This window comes from Oncorhynchus keta, chromosome 21 (assembly GCF_023373465.1).
Source record: "Oncorhynchus keta strain PuntledgeMale-10-30-2019 chromosome 21, Oket_V2, whole genome shotgun sequence".
Lineage (NCBI taxonomy): Eukaryota > Metazoa > Chordata > Actinopteri > Salmoniformes > Salmonidae > Oncorhynchus > Oncorhynchus keta.
The window spans coordinates 46,847,146-46,864,298 of NC_068441.1; the positions used below are offsets into that span (position 1 = coordinate 46,847,146).

General features: G+C 41.2%; 1 protein-coding gene across 6 annotated transcripts in view; it reads right to left on the bottom strand.

The window, feature by feature from the left end:
- Positions 1-497: 497 nt before the first annotated feature.
- The window catches only part of tgm8 (transglutaminase 8), a 41,684-nt gene continuing 25,028 nt past the window's right edge, over positions 498-17,153 (bottom strand). The window contains exons 1-13 of one of the 6 annotated variants that reach the window (XM_052474047.1): positions 15,857-16,046; positions 13,487-13,657; positions 12,365-12,616; positions 10,462-10,580; positions 9,889-10,017; positions 6,672-6,849; positions 6,255-6,390; positions 6,059-6,168; positions 5,645-5,887; positions 5,074-5,364; positions 4,318-4,481; positions 3,774-3,907; positions 498-2,876 (exon numbers count right to left, since the gene is read on the bottom strand). In XM_052474047.1, the coding sequence (XP_052330007.1) occupies positions 2,699-2,876; positions 3,774-3,907; positions 4,318-4,481; positions 5,074-5,364; positions 5,645-5,887; positions 6,059-6,168; positions 6,255-6,390; positions 6,672-6,849; positions 9,889-10,017; positions 10,462-10,580; positions 12,365-12,616; positions 13,487-13,657; positions 15,857-15,866 (2,115 nt within the window). In that variant the 5' untranslated portion in view covers positions 15,867-16,046 and the 3' untranslated portion in view covers positions 498-2,698. Of the gene's footprint in view, positions 2,877-3,773; positions 3,908-4,317; positions 4,482-5,073; positions 5,365-5,644; positions 5,888-6,058; positions 6,169-6,254; positions 6,391-6,671; positions 6,850-9,888; positions 10,018-10,461; positions 10,581-12,364; positions 12,617-13,486; positions 13,658-15,856; positions 16,047-17,153 lie in introns of those variants that run through there. The other 5 variants (XM_052474048.1, XM_052474049.1, XM_052474050.1 and 2 more) reach the window with 5 other exon arrangements.

Consider the following 17,153-nt stretch of genomic DNA (forward strand, 5'->3'; position numbering starts at 1 on the left):
TTGTATTTTAGTGGGACATACAGCCAGATGCTTTGTATTTTAGTGGGACATACAGCCAGATGCTTTGTATTGTAGTGGGACATACAGCAAGATGCTTTGTATTTTAGTGGGACATACAGCCAGATGCTTTGTATTTTAATGGGACATACAGCCAGATGCTTTGTATTTTAATGGGACATACAGCCAGATGCTTTGTATTTTAGTGGGACATACAGCCAGATGCTTTGTATTTTAGTAGGACATACAGCCAGATGCTTTGTATTTTAGTGGGACATATAGCCAGAGGCTTTGTATTTTAATGGGACATACAGCCAGATGCTTTGTATTTTAATGGGACATACAGCCAGATGCTTTGTATTTTAGTGGGACATACAGCCAGATGCTTTGTATTTTAGTGGGACATACAGCCAGATACTAACAGTGGCATAAGCCTGTTTGGAAATCTTTCTTTCAGTGACAGACTTGAATTCTGAAAGAACAATAAGTTAGTCAGGATATTTATACAAGTTATGCATTCGATTTTATTTGACAATTTAAAATGCATTAAGAAGCCACACCAGTCAACAATACATGTACCACAATTACATAGACTATTTATACAGTAAGATGTACAGTAGGCCTGAACATGTTTCATCTTCATGTATGACCCACCAGCTCGATTCGGTCTTATGTAGCAAAATTTGAAATTGTGTTTTTTACATTGGATAAAAGTAGAGACTCCGAGCTAGAAAATGGTACATCATACACTACAATTGAGGAACAATGGGAAAGTAATTCTGCGTTAAAAGTTGATAAACTTGCAATCTCACTTTTGAGAAAATGACCCTCCTCAGTACTACTATTGAGGAGCTCTTCTTTGTCTGCACCCATTCAGCATCGTTCATACCCTCTTAAGCCTTAGTCCCACCTATCTCTTTAAGGATTCCCATGTGAGGCCATGTACTAAACAACCAAATATTTCAAGATTAAAGGCTGGTTTATACTACTTATACTACTACTAGCGATATCATTGGGGCGGCAGGGTAGCCTAGTGGTTAGAGCATTGGACTAGTAACCAGAAGGGTGCAGGTTCAAACCCCTGAGCTGACAAGGTACAAATCTGTCGTTCTGCCCCTGAACAGGTAGTTAACCCACTGTCATTCAAAAGGTTAGGCTGTCATTGAAAATAATAATTTGTTCTTAACTGACTTGCCTAGTAAAATAAAAAAATAAATATTTTCGTCCGACATCAAACTTGTCATTGGTGTTATGAAAAAGTATGAACACAAAAACTACAGGCTGCATGACATCAACAGCCTGGGGTTCAAAAATAGCAGAACTAGAAAATAGCTTACGGTTGTGAGTGTGATGAAAAAGAAGCAGGACATTCTACCAGAGAATTTTACAATTTTGACACGGTCCTATTGACCTAACGTTAAATCCTAATATGACTTTGGTGCAGGTCATGTTCTTCACATCTCTGGTAAACACATACTATATCAAATAAAACCAACATTTGTCACATGCACAGGATCCAGAAGGTGTAGTGGAATGTTTACTTGAATAGTGGAGTCTAGCTATTTAGCTAAACAATTAACCATAATCTCAACTCATAACGTTACTACCCTACATGAACCTGCAGGGTAGTAGAACCAACCAGTTTCAATGTTAGCTAGCTAGCTAGCTAACATTAGGCTATAACTAGCAATGCAAGTGGTTCTGAGATACAAATTATATTACTACACAGATCATAGCTAACAGTACGCATATAAATTGGTAAATACAGTATAAATTGCAGAACTTATTTCACTTGCAATCAAAGTGAATTTCTGACTAAATTAGGAATGAATAATATCTGAAAATATTCAGTGCCTTCGGAAAGTATTCTAATTCCAAAAAAAAAAGGAAAAAGCTATTTAATACATATTAGAATAAGCCTGTAAAGTAACAACATGTGGAGAAAGTACTGTAGTTAGATAGACTCTCTTACCCAAATACATGGGTGAACGCTTCTCCCTCTCTGTCCTCTGTCACGGATGCCATGGTTGCCCTTAGTTTGAAGATATAATCCGGAGACAGGTGTTTTACACAACAGCTTTCTGTGTTTTATCTCTTCGACTTCCTCTGCATATTTGCAATCAAACGGCAGAATTTTCTCCATCTCCTTAGCTATCATACTCTAATTACACCGGGCATTCCACTGATTTCAAAACTCACTCCTCTAGAAAGTGGAGAGCAACACATACTGACCAGCTCATGTTATAGACAGAAGCGTGCTACATGGCAGACCAGTCCGAACTCACGTCTCGGCATATCCAGCCATTACATTATCTCAGCCAATCATGGCTAGCGGGAAGGTTCCTGCCTTTTTCAGTGGCTTAACCAACTGGGCTCGTAATTTCACAATTTTATTAGTATTTACAGATGGCAAACACATTTGTTATTAAGGAACATGAAAGTTCACATGTTCCAGAAGGCATTTCAGACCAAAAAAAACAGATGCTGATAATTTTTTTTTGTTTATGTTCAAATCCCTCTCCTGTGAAGTATTGACACGTGACATATATGAAATATTTATACATTTACTCTGACACGTCACGACCCACCATTAACAGGTCAGGGTCGCGACCCATACTTTCAGAAAGGCTGATATCGGATATAACAGGAAAATACGGTATAAATTGATGAACTTATTTGAGTTATTCTCACGAGGGCTTTACTAACAACAGCAGTGGGGGGACAACACTGGTGACGGTTTGATGTACACATTGCAGCTTGCCTTAATGTCCCTGAATTGATCACAGTTGAAGCTGGCCACTAGCTTCTTAGGACCGGGTCTGTATGGAGTGAAGGGCATCTCCACACGTAGTCGATGTCCTTGTTTTAGGAAAGGCATTCTGAGGAGACACGTGAAACAAATTATACCTCAAGGAAGCTTTAGATCTCTAAACTTCAACACACAAGGTAGTATAAAATATTTCAGATGGAAAATCCCTAAGATTTAACCACATGAACAGCCCATGAATGCGTGTACTTTCTAGTTTAGAAAAGAGCTAAATAATTTATTTTGGACAGACTACGTAACATAAATTGTATTGAATCATCTGTCAAAAGACTGATGGCACAACAAACAAGGAACCGTATTTCCGGTGCTTTGGTGTCCTCACTAGATATCTGGACATATCAGGATCGGGTGGAGGTGGTGCTGAAAGTGTGGGCGTGGATTTCAAGCAATTATTTCAAGCTGAAAGATTTCAGAAGGGGGGATTGGCTGAGAGTTTCTGTTTAGGGGGCTGGTGACTTCACTAGTCTCATTAGTATCTTTTGCCAAATTTTTCCTCCAGAACCTAATCAAGCATTTTACACAATTACCTGAGATGTTAGGTCTGGGTTTCTGAGATTAAGAGCTAAATTGTCAACTTGACGAGCAAAGTTCTGGTTTGTAATAAAAACCTGAATCCATCCCACTTGGCAAAAACTGGGTCCACATCCAGGATTCAAATCTGGACACAGTTCACAGGGCACAGACGTCAGTTCAACATCTAGTTCTGATTGACATTTGGTTGAGTTATCAACTAATGTGAATTAGAAATCAACAAAAACGGTTAAAAGTTGTCTTTTTGTAAATCCAATCAGTTTTCCATGTTCATTCAACATCATCACATTGATTTTTTGGGTTGAAATTACATGGAAACAATGTTGATTCAACCAGTTTTTGCACAGTGGGATGGTTTCAGGTTTTATGACAAACTGAAACCTGCTAGTAAGGACATCAGAGAAATGTCAGGGCCTACCTGGCTTCCATTGTTTCAGTCAGCAAGCCACTGCCGGTCACTGTTATGAAGCAGTCTCTTAGACCTTCGGATAGAGGGTTCTCAAACACAACCTCTGCCGTCATCTCACTATACTGCAATTCAGATCCAATGGCCTAAAAGAGAACACACATTCAGATAAAAACATTTGTTAAATAGTATATTATATTGGAACTATCACACTGAATAAACCCCATCTCCAGTTTAATGGCTGTTACTGATATTGACGTTGTATTTAATAGATCAACTGTTCAGATGACAGTCTAACACTTTAGATTTTCATCTTCACAACACGTTTATTCACAGGCCAACCGTTAATATCCTTACAAATTGCTATTCTCGCTGCTAGTGTGTTTGCCACCTATAAATTAAAATGGTAACCCAAGAGTATGTAAAAACCGTTGTTCACTAATGGCCCCAATGAATGTCACTCAGAGAAAGTTGAGCTGTTCTAAGTGGGTTATTGGAGTGGCTTAAGGATCTGACAGACTGCGAAATGACAATGTTGGGAATATGCTGTACTCACTTTGATGGTGAGCAAAGGGCTCTCTGGCACAAGGTCTTTCTCTGTGATGTACACTGCCCCACTCTTGTCCTTGTCTGTGACCACAGCCGAAACCTTGATGCTGTTGCTCTCCCGCATTTTCTCACCATATACAGAGAAGGGGATGTGGATGGGTATAGTCAGATCTGCCAACAGAGACAATGCATTTGATTGTCAAGGTATCACAAATACTAACATTCTGTGGTGTCCTCAGTACAACAGTAGCAACCCTAACATTCTGTATCATCCTCAGTACCACGTTAGCAACCCTAACATTCTGTATCATCCTCAGTACCACGTTAGCAACCCTAACATTCTGTATCATCCTCAGTACCACGTTAGCAACCCTAACATTCTGTATCATCCTCAGTACCACGTTAGCAACCCTAACATTCTGTATCATCCTCAGTACCACGTTAGCAACCCTAACATTCTGTAGCGTCCTCAGTTCAACATTAGCAACCTGACAGCCATAAGAGTTAGTGTCAGTTGATTTGCTACAACACTATGGCAGCTATACATGAGACTTTACAGCTTTGTTAAATTGACCAGTTAAACTCTAACTATATGCACTCCTGAATCACACCAACATCATTGAGACTGATATACACGTCATACCAAGGATGTTGACCAAGAATTATGAAGGTGAATAGCTAAATCCCTCCCTGTGTGCACTACTGTGTTAGTTAAACATTGTAGGCCTACTCATGGAAAGAGTTTGAAACATTTTCACTCTACCTTGGTTGGGAAGGAGCTTCTGTTCTTTCAATTCGGTCTGTATCTGGGAGGATGGGATCCCGTTGTATCTCATGGCCTGAACGTTGACATTGATCACTAGTGTCCGAGTTTCATTGTCATTGCTGTTCAGTACAAGCTCGAGGTCAATGTCTTTGCCGCTGACCGGCTTGGTCAGCTCCACGATCTTCATGGAAACAGCAGGTTTGTCGTCATGGATCCCGTTTGAATTCTCTTCGGGTATATTGACTCTTTTCACAGCTTGATTGTACACATCCCTCTCCTTTTCCGTGCCTGTTTGAAATGCGACATTTTGGATGAGTACCTGGTGACTCAAGCAGTTGCTCTCACTCACCTGGGAGAATTATCGTGACAGGTAGACACAGCACCTTTCTGACTCATCTCTTAAAAAAGTACAGAACTTTTTCCCAGACCAACAGTAGTTCTCAAATATATAAAATACACTTATACCCTTATGATAGGCATAACCCTTGTAATGCTGCATTATTTCCGAAATCAACTGATAACAGTTCAATCTTGATATAGTCAGACTCTCGGTTCATTCAATACCAACCCTCTGCATGTTTATAGTTGGCAGTGATGTCCACTCTCTTGTCACTGCCCACTGCCTTGGTGCTGATGCTCTGGCCTACGGACACACTGTCCGTGAAGATATTTTTCTTGGAGCCGTCAGCGAACACCATCCAGGTTACACGGTCGGCGTTGACTTCGGCGAAGACAAAGGGCACATCGTATTTGAGGTCAACGTGACCCTGCAGTATGGCCTTGACTGAAGCAGGGCCGCAGCAGTAAACACCTGGGGGAGGGGAAGAGAAAACAACATGAGCATATAACAGGGAGTTCCCTTCATGTCTCCCAGACCCAGGATACAAACTCAGAACCATCTGTGCAATAACACAACATACAATACATACAACCTGTGTTATTATGTAAGATGGCGTGAGATGAGATGGAAGTTGGACCGTACCCGTGCTTTTCTCCTGGGGAGTGGGGTCCACAGCCTGCCAGCCATCGTATAAGGAGCCTGCTGAGAGATCGGGCCGTGTCATCCAGGCCTCCACCCACACATGGTAGTTCCTGAGCAGAAAAACCAGTCTTCAAAACTTCATGCTATTGGCATCACTCTTCATACTGTAGCCACAATGACCTCATGTTGCACTTACCATACACTGTCGGGGCTCTGTTTGGGTCTGACTCCATAGTCGGAGAAGAAGTCGTCAATTGTCAGGTTTTTGTCGGTGTCGTGGGCTGACTGGAAGTTGGTAACCACTCGACATGGGATTCCCAAACACCTCAGTACTGACATGGAAATACATTTCAGGCATACTGGTTAACTGAAACAGCATGTTCAAAGCATATTTGTTAACTAAAATAAACACATCAAAGGCATTGACACCAGCCTCTGTCCTCTGGTCAGAGGTGAATCGTACACAAATGGTGGGTAATCTTGCCATCCCTCTCAAAAACCAATCACAGCCCTGGGTCTGAGTGCATGCAATAGTCAGTGCTATTTAAATACCATGGTATTGATTGATTGACTAAAATAATAATTGAGGAGAGATTGGACAGTGATAGCCTACCTGTGCACATTACAGCGGCGAACACCCAACACTGGCCATACTTGACTGGATTACCACCATATTTGAGCCACCTCCTTAGTACCTCCACACTGCCGTTCCAGTGAGTGGGGGACATGCCACCATCGTATTGACCATCCCACCGCCCCATCAGGACACCTCCGTCATCGTTAGCGTTGATCTGGGCAAGGAAAATAATGTTCAAATTAGATTCCAGGACTGTCATTTGGCTGAGTGAATGTGTTTTTGTACAATCTAAAATGTAGTTGCTTTCCTGGATCTAGATTGAGCATAGCTTTGGACTAAAAAGCATGTTCAGTGTGGAAAGTTATTTTTAGTCCAGGACTAGATTTAATCTGGGTCCGGTAAACCTGTCCTATATGTGTAACAACACCTTAATTAGTGGCACTGGACCCATTTATAGTGAACAGGGCCAGATGATGTTCCAGAAATGAACCAATGGATTTTCTTGTGCTGTTCATACAGAACTATGTGCTTATGATGATTTAAAGAATGTCACTGTTACTAGTGGGGTTCAATATTGTTGTCACGGCTGCTAGTGGGGTTCAATACTGTTGTCACGGTTACTCGTGGGGTTCAATAATGAGGTCACTGTTTCAACAATACTGTTGTCACAAGCTGGAATTTCCATCCAATTGGCGACAATATTTTCAGGCGAATATTCTAAAATCCTAAAAATAATATGTGCACATTTTCCCACCAGAGATGTGTTTCTATCAAATTGACTGTTTTTCAGATAAAAGGCTGTGTGTGATGACATTTTGATAAGCATTAGGGGGCGCTATTTTAATTTTTGGATGAAAAACATTCCCGTTTTAAACCTGTTAGGGATGATGCAAATTTTTGCAGCTTTTCGCAGCTTTTTGTTAAAAATCGCGCAACATTTCAACGTCCTGCTACTCATGCCAGGAATATAGTATATGCCTATGATAACTATGTGTGTATAGAAAACACTCTGACGTCTCTAAAACTGGTTAAATCATGTCTGTGGCTATAAAAGAACGTGTTTAGGAGTAAAAATCCCAGGGAAAACTGTTCTCCAAAAACACAAAACAAATATTCATCCGCCAGTCAATGAATTGTCTAAGGCAATAGAAAATAGATGAGGTTCCGTTTACAATGCCTACAGCTTCCACACGATGTCGCCAGTACTGGCATTTCATTGCTGGTTTATCCTTGGTGGGATGACGTATAGGCACTTCCTGTCTTGGGGTGCACCGGAGGAAGTTATGAAAGTGAAAAAATGGACGATGATTTCAAGACTTGCTGCTATCGAATACAGATCGCCCCGTGATCAATTTGATAGATTATTAACGTTTATTAATACCTAAAGTTGGTTTACAAAAGTAGTTTGAAGTGATTTGTAAAAGTTTATAGGCAACTTTTTAAAAAAAGTGACGTTGCGTCTTGTAAAGGTGAATTTTCCTGGATCAGACCGGCCTTCATAAATGGACATTTTGGGTATACAATGACGGATTTAATCGGGAAAAAGACCCAATTGTGATGTTTATGGGACATATAGGAGTGCCAACAAAGAAGCTCGTCAAAGGTAATGAATGTTTTATATTTTATTTCTGCGTTTTGCTACCGCTAAATCTTTTATTTAGGTCTCGTTCAGGTATTTCGGGGGTGCATGCTATCAGATAATAGCTTCTCATGCTTTCGCCGAAAAGCATTTTACAAATCTGAAATGTTGGCTCGATTCACAACGAGTGTAGCTTTAATTGAGTACCTTGCATGTGTGTTTTAATGAAAGTTTGCGTTTTATCGAGTACTACAGGTAGCGCTCTGAAATTTCCCCTGATTTTGGTTCCTGTACAGGGACCACAATCTGCAACAGGTTTTAAACAAGATATTTTGTCAAGAAAAGATGCTCGACTATGCATATAATTGACAGCTTTGGAAAGAAATCACTCTGACGTTTCCAAAACTGCAAAGATATTGTCTGTGAGTGCCAATGAGCTTACGTTTTCCACGTATTCCCCAAGGTGTCTACAGCATTGTGACGTCTTCTTACGTATTTCCATTGATGAATAGCCGTAAGGAAGCATATTTAGCAAGTGGTCACATGGTGTCTCCCGCAGAACATCTTGCGTAAAATACTGAGGTAGCCATTTTTCTAATCGCTTCTTATGAGAAACCAATTGCCTCGACGGATATATTATCGAATATGTATGTTAAAAACACCTTGAGGATGGATCCTAAACAACGTTTGCCGTGTTTCTGTCGATATTATGTAGCTCATTTTGAAAAAAGTTTGGCGTTGCAGTGGTAGCATTTTCCGGTCAATTACTCAGCCAAGCATGATGAACAAACGGGAGCTATTTCGCATACAAAAATAACATTTTTGGAAAAAAGGAACATTTGCTATCTAACTGGGAGTCTCCTGAGTGAAAACAGCCGAAGTTCTTCAAAGGTAAATTATTTAATTTGGTTGCTTTTCTTATTTTCGTTAAAATGTTGCCTGCTGCCAGCAGAGCCGAGCATAGCATTATGCTATGATAAACTTACACAAATGATTGTCTAGCGTTGGCTGTAACGTATATTTTGAACATCTGAGATGACAGAGTGATTAACTTGTGTTTGAATATATTTCATTTGCGATTTTCATGAATAGGAAAAGTTTCTAGGGGTATTTATGTCCGCTGCGTTATGCTAATTCGTTTGAGGCTATGATTACGATCCCGGATCCGGGATGGGTAGATCAGAGAGGTTAAATTCATTGTGACTCGTTTCAAGAAACTAGGTGTATGTCGCACGTCACTACGTCACAGGAGCAGCATTTCAACGTAAACATTTGATCAAAATACGTTTTTTGGCCGAAATGCCTTCTAGAACATGTGAAATTTCATAGTTGGTTTAGCCACACAAGATGTCATTGCGTAATTCCAAGTTTACTTCAATATGATGGTTATTAAATCGATATTTGCGCATAAAAGCATTTACACCAACATTTCTCTCATAGTTAATTTCGCCGACTCAAAAACATCCCACCTTGTCTAGCTCATTTTGTTTTGTCAACCTTTGTAATGTTGACTGCCACATTTTCCATCAGCACTTTCATGAAATGTCATAAAATGTTTTATCTGACATGTACTTTACTCGCATAAAAAGGTTGGATGGAAACCTGTTTACTTTTACTAGTGGGGTTCAATAATGTTGTCACTGTTACTAGTGTGGGTCAGATCTCCAATCTTACCATGGCACTGACCACCCTACTGACATAGATGGGGTTGCAACGAGCAGAGAAGTCCTTGGCGGGGTCACTCAGACACTTAGGATTCACGTCAAGCAGCTTCAGGCAAATGTCCACTATATCGTCTTCAAACTGGAGAAACAATACATTAGGGCAGGTTAGCTAGCAAGCCTACAATAATTTCTAAAATGTCTTGTCTATACTAACTTACAATTTAGTCATTTAACAGACGCTCTCATCCAGAGCGATTTACAATGTAAGTATTGGTCTCCAGCGGTAATCGAAACCCACAACCCTTGAGTTGCAAGAGCCATGCTTTACCAATGGAACAACACAGGACTCTAGCAAATCATGTAGACTAAGATAACATGTGACACTTCAGGTCGGTTTCCTGGACAACAGATTAGTCCTGGACTTCTCCAGAGTAAAAATAATTTGGATGGAGATTCTCCCATTGAGTTTGCTTTTTAGTTGAGGAATATATTTAATCTGTATCCAGGAAACAAGCCCTATATGTTATGAGCAGCTAGCTAGTACTTTTCAACGGTACAATACTGCTTTGTTTGTTCTGTGTACCTGTCCGAAGTTCCACGCCATAGAGCTGATGTATTTGTCAGAACCTTTGTACACCAGGCCTTGTTCTCTCATCACATACTCCTGCCTCTCCTCCTCCTCAGATAGATGCACCCAGTCCTCTACAGCCCGCAACAAAATACAGGCGTTTTAAAACATCAATTATAAGAATTTGTTCCACTGACTTGAATAGTTAAATAAAGGATAAATAAAAAATACATTGTTATTTGTTATTATTAAATGAAAGGGTATCTGGACAATGTTTTAATTGCGAGTATCTTTAACATGTTATCATGCTGTTACTGTGTTATGACCACTGTCTCCTATGCTAGAATGTAGAGTTACCAAGCTGTGTAACCAGGATGTTACCAGACTGTATTATCAGGATGTTAGCAGGCTGTTACCAGGAAGTGTTACCAAGCTGTACTACCAGGCTGTGCTACCAAGCCGTGCTTATAGGCTGTCCTACCAAGCTGTTACCAGGAAGTGTTACCAAGCCGTGCTAATAGGCTGTGCTACCGGGCTGTGCTGCAAGGCTATGCTACCAAGCTGTGCTAATAGGTTGTGCTACCAAGCAGTGCTAATAGGCTGTGATACCAGGCTGTGCTACCAGGCTGTGCTAATAGGCTATGCTACCAAGCTGTGCTAATAGGCTGTGCTACCGGGCTGTGCTGCAAGGCTGTGCTACCAAGCTGTACTACCAGGCTGTGCTACCAGGCTATGCTACCAAGCTGTGCTACCAAGCCATGCTAATAGGCTGTGCTACCGGGCTGTGCTGCAAGGCTGTGCTACCAAGCTGTGCTAATAGGTTGTGCTACCAAGCAGTGCTAATAGGCTGTGATACCAGGCTGTGCTACCAGGCTGTGCTAATACATTTACATTTAAGTCATTTAGCAGACGCTCTTATCCAGAGCGACTTACAAATTGGTGCATTCACCTTATGACATCCAGTGGAACAGCCACTTTACAATAGTGCATCTAAATCTTTTAAGGGGGGTGAGAAGGATTACTTTATCCTATCCTAGGTATTCCTTAAAGAGGTGGGGTTTCAGGTGTCTCCGGAAGGTGGTGATTGACTCCGCTGTCCTGGCGTCGTGAGGGAGTTTGTTCCACCATTGGGGGGCCAGAGCAGCGAACAGTTTTGACTGAGCTGAGCGGGAACTGTACTTCCTCAGTGGTAGGGAGGCGAGCAGGCCAGAGGTGGATGAACGCAGTGCCCTTGTTTGGGTGTAGGGCCTGATCAGAGCCTGGAGGTACTGAGGTGCCGTTCCCCTCACAGCTCCGTAGGCAAGCACCATGGTCTTGTAACGGATGCGAGCTTCAACTGTAATAGGCTATGCTACCAAGCTGTGCTAATAGGCTATGCTACCAGGCTGTGCTACCAATGAACTCATCACATGGTTTCAACAGCAATGCAACCATTTTGATATTAGAGAACCGCATTCATAACCACAGACTGTCATTCATATAATGTGGCTCTGGATGTTGTGGCCCATTGTTTGTATCTGTGTTCTATTATGTCCCAAAACAGTTATGAGGCGTCTTTCCAACCCATACAGAGACATGGGTTACAACAATCTCTGTAAAGTTAGCCATGTCCAGCTGTTAAACTGATAAGAACATTCAGGAATGCAGCATTTGACAACCTCTGGATACTGTATCAAATAATGACTGTGTGTTACCATGGCTGTATTGATGAATTCACCGCATTTGTTGTCCTTTGTGTGATTAAAAAGATGAATTTATCACAGTTCTAGTTAACATTTTTAGGAATGCTTTATACTTAATTATAATGTATTACATATGCTTTACCATACTCTCAAATCTCGTTCACAGGAAGTGAATTAATTGTCCCAGAATTCCCCATGAGGGATAAAGAAGTTGTTTTGAATTGAATTGTCTTTACCTTGGCACCAGGGATTAAACAGCAGAAGGAGCTTTCCCAGACTGCTGCCCACTGAGGTGGTGGCGCTGGTCTTTACAGACAGGCTGTACTCTCCCACTGGGGCATCTGCTGGGCTGGTGATGTCCAGGGTGATTGAACCCGCCGGGAGCCCTGAGCCCTGGTGAACCTTGACCTTCCAGGATGAACGCTTCCAACGGCCTTCAGGTAGCCCGAACACTGACCTGGTCCCCAATGCCTCTGAAGGCTTGGGTCCTGGATGGAGAAGGGAGGATGTTGTGGATTGTTTTCAGTAGGAATTCAATTGACAAACTTTCAGAAACAGTGATGACCTATACACTGGGAGTACAAAGAATTAGGAACACCTTCCTAATATTGAGTTGTCCCCATTTGCCCTCAGAACAGCCTCAATTCGTCGGGGCATGAACACTACATGGTGTCGAAAGCGTTCCTCAGGGATTCTGGTCCATGTTAACGCAAATGCTTCTCACTGTTGTGGATGTCCTTTGGGTGGTGAACCATTCTTGAAACACATGGGAAACTGTTGAGTGTGAAAAACCCAGCAGCATTGCAGTTCTTGACACACTCAAACTGGTGCGCTTGGCACCTACTACCATACCCTGTTCAAAGGCACTTAAATCTATTGTCTTGCCCATTCACCCTCTGAATGGCACACATACACAATCCATGTCTCAGTTGTCTCAAGGCTTAAAAATCCTTCTTTAACCCTCTCCTCCCTTTCATCTACACTGATTGAAGTGGATTCAATAAGGGATCATAGTGTAGCGGTATTCATGGCAAGAGCAGGTGTTTTTATACACTGTGTATTTGTCCAAGTAGAGGTATCTTAAATCCTGTCAGTGGTGCAATTCCGTCTTTAGATAGCTGAGTTGGGGTCAATTCTATGTTATCTACAACACATACAAGGATTAGATTTAATATCTTTATTACTGCACGTGTCTGTCTTGTCAAAGGGGACTAACATAGTGCCGGTTTCCCTGCCCTCGCCTAGATTCATCCTTGTGTGTTTTAGTCCAGGACTAACATAATCTGAGTCTGGGAAACTAATACAAAGAGCCCTAATAAATAGCAGATAAATAAAATGTTATATTCTAGATAACTCACCTGTCTCCACCGTCAGCTCCAGTAAGTCTGTTGTGGATCTGAAGGAGCCATGAAAGTCAAAGGTGACCAGGAAGGACTGGCCTCTCCTGACTATCAGTCTGTTCACTGAGATGTCATTGGTGTTGTGGGCTGTGTTGTTCTTCTCACAGTGGAGCTCTACTTTGACAACGTCTTCAAGAAAGAAAGAAATGTATAAATATATAGATAATATATTTATATTTTTCATTTGAAACTGAATTATCCTTTAGCCAAAATCCATATTTGAAATTTTCCTGATTATTACAACTTTTTTTTCTTCTAGTGTGGGTGTCTGTTTCTGTGTTTCACGTTGTCTTGCCCAATGTTTGTCACATTTATGCCTGACAGCAACATAGCATAAACAGACTGTCAGTTGGGCTAGTTTAGATCACTCGATAGAGAAAACTCTTGTAGCCTGCTCAGTCTGCCCACCCTGTGGCTCCTTGGACCCCTGCTCAGTCTGCCCACCCTGTGGCTCCTAGGACCCCTGCTCAGTCTGCCCACCCTGTGGCTCCTAGGACCCCTGCTCAGTCTGCCCACCCTGTGGCTTGCTCCTAGGACCCCTGCTCAGTCTTCCCACCCTGTGGCTCCTAGGACCCCTTCTCAGTCTGCCCACCCTGTGGCTCCTTGGACCCCTGCTCAGTCTGCCCACCCTGTGGCTCCTAGGACCCCTGCTCAGTCTGCCCACCCTGTGGCTCCTAGGACCCCTTCTCAGTCTGCCCACCCTGTGGCTCCTAGGACCCCTGCTCAGTCTGCCCACCCTGTGGCTCCTAGGACCCCTGCTCAGTCTGCCCACCCTGTGGCTCCTAGGACCCCTGCTCAGTCTGCCCACCCTGTGGCTCCTAGGACCCCTGCTCAGTCTGCCCACCCTGTGGCTCCTAGGACCCCTGCAATTATTTTAGCTAAATGTCCCTTTTTGTTGCAATTGTGACAGACCGTATCCTTGAACTTACAGTTGTTTGCATAATGTGTTCTCCTGTGTTCTCCTGAAACATTTCACCGCTGTTCCCCTTTCCCCTGCCACCTCGTTTGTCACCTGATGCACTGCACAACTTACGCTGCTGGCCTTTTGAGTATTTTTTACTTTATTAGTGGCCATCTCCATTCCTTGAGATAGTTGCTATGCTCTCTTGAAAGTCAGTGTGGCTTCCCCCAGCAGACTGTATGCTGTCCTCATTAATGCCACAGATTAACCTGTCACGGAGCATGTCCTCTAACATAGCCCTAAACTCACAATGTTCAGAGAGCTCACATAATTCAGCAACAAAGTTAGCAACAGACTGACCTGTTTTATGAGAATGGCAGTTCAATTTGAACCTCTGGACAATTACTGAAGGCTTTGGATTGTGGTGAGTCTGAACAAGCTAGCTAGCTGACTGACTACCTCCACTGTTTCTTAGCTAGCTAGCACATTGCCCTGTACATACCGATCAAGTATTACCCTCGTCGCCAAAAATATGTAGTAACTTGACAAGGAATGCCCACACGTAATTCAATATGTTTTTCCTTTGGTAGAGTTGCATTGAACAGGTACAACTCTGGGTGATAACATCAACGGGGAAAGGTCAAGGTCAAGGTCACCTTCAAGGCCAATACCAATAATAACCATGAACACATGAAGAGTAATCATGCTATACTGCAGGTAAGTACAATAACATATTCCATGTAATTATTTACAAGCCTCTACACTACAACAATGCAGAAACAAATAGGCGAAAGACCATAGACTTAGGAATTAGACTATAATTGAAAATGTTCTCTATGTAAAAGACAGCGTTGGGCCAGTATGAAATGGTATGAGGAACCTATGACAATAATTCAAGTGAAATATGGCAGAAGATTAATGATTAAAACAGCCCCTTAAAGGCAGGGAGAATCCCCCCCAAAAAGTAAGCCTGTATATTGCACAGGTAACACATTATAATAAACTACAGTATACCTGTATTCAAATACTGTATGTACAAAGACAGCAGCAGATCTTCAAGTCCAGCTGTAACATTTGCTGATCTGCCACTATCTGTAAATGTTTATATAATTTGCTGACGTGTTATCTATGCAATACACTACAGACCAACTTTGCATATTTTCTCTAATGGCTCATAAATAATAAAAGCAGTCAGAAATCATATTAATTTATCAGAAGAACAAACACCAACAAGGATGATCTTCCTTTGTCAGAAAATATTCCATTCTACAAGTCAAGTTACCCAATTACCCAATTACCCATTCACTGTACTATATTACCCTCTGTCACTAAACATGACATAGGTTACCTTGACAATGCAATATCCACATTTTTCAGCATCTGAATTTGATCAAAAATCTTGCAACGAGCAGTGTTAGTTGACTTACCAAAACCCATTGAAGCTGTCTCTCATGTGGTTGTGTTGGTAAGTGGATTGAGTTGCTTGTTGTAGTACTGCAGTAGTGTAAGTAATGAAAGGACGCCAGGGCTTTTAAAGGGAGCCCTACCCGTGTCATAAGAATGTCTCAAACATCACACAGAAAAATACACACCCTTTCACTAGAACGGTCTTCCTGGTTCCTCCCCTGTGTGTTGGTAACAATAGCTACTTTACATTTTTGGGCAAGTGATCATAATCTTCATGCCTTTCAGACCTTAATGTCAGTTGCACAGACTACAGCAGGTGTAAACAGTACAGTAAAATGCTTGCTTGCTTGCAAGCTCTTCCTCAAAGTTGCAGTAATACTATGTCATATAAAATAAATACACGAGAAATGAAAAAAGGTACACAAGACTGAAGGAAATACACAAGAAAATATTGACATGTAGAATATATTGACATGGATGATATATTGACATGGATAACATATTGACAAGTAGAATATATCGACAAGTAGAATATATTGACAAGTAGATTATATTGACATGGATAACATATTGACATGGATAATATATTGACAAGTAGAATATATTGACAAGTAGAATATATCGACATGGATGATATATTGACATGGATAATATATTGACAAGTAGAATATATTGACAAGTAGATTATATTGACATGGATAATATATTGACATGGATAATATATTGACAAGTAGAATATATCGACATGGATAATATATTGACAAGTAGAATATATTGACATGGATAATATATTGACATGAAGAATATATTGACATTTCTATGCAGGGCAAATGATACATCAAATATTAATACGACCATCACTCCCCTGTGTACAGTCCATTTGAAAAGTATTCAGACCCCTTCACTTTTTCCACATTCTTTTACATTAAAGCTTTATTCTAAAATGTATTAAATAGTATTTTTTTTATCTCATCAATCTACACACAATGTCCCATAATGACAAACCAAAAAAAGGTTTTCAAAAAATATAAATAAATAAAAACTTAAATATCACATTTACATAAGTATTCAGACCTTTTACTCTGTAATTTGTTGAAGCACCTTTGGGAGTGATTACAGCTTCAAGTCTTCTTGAGTATGACGCTACAAGCTTGGCACAGCTGTATTTGGAGAGTATCTCCCATAATTCTCTGCCGATCCTCTTAAAACGTCTTAGGGATCAAATCCCGTTAACAGGATCGGTTTGACAACATCCGGTGAAATGGCAGAGCACCAAATTCAAATAAAATGATTAGAAATACTTAACTTTCATACAAT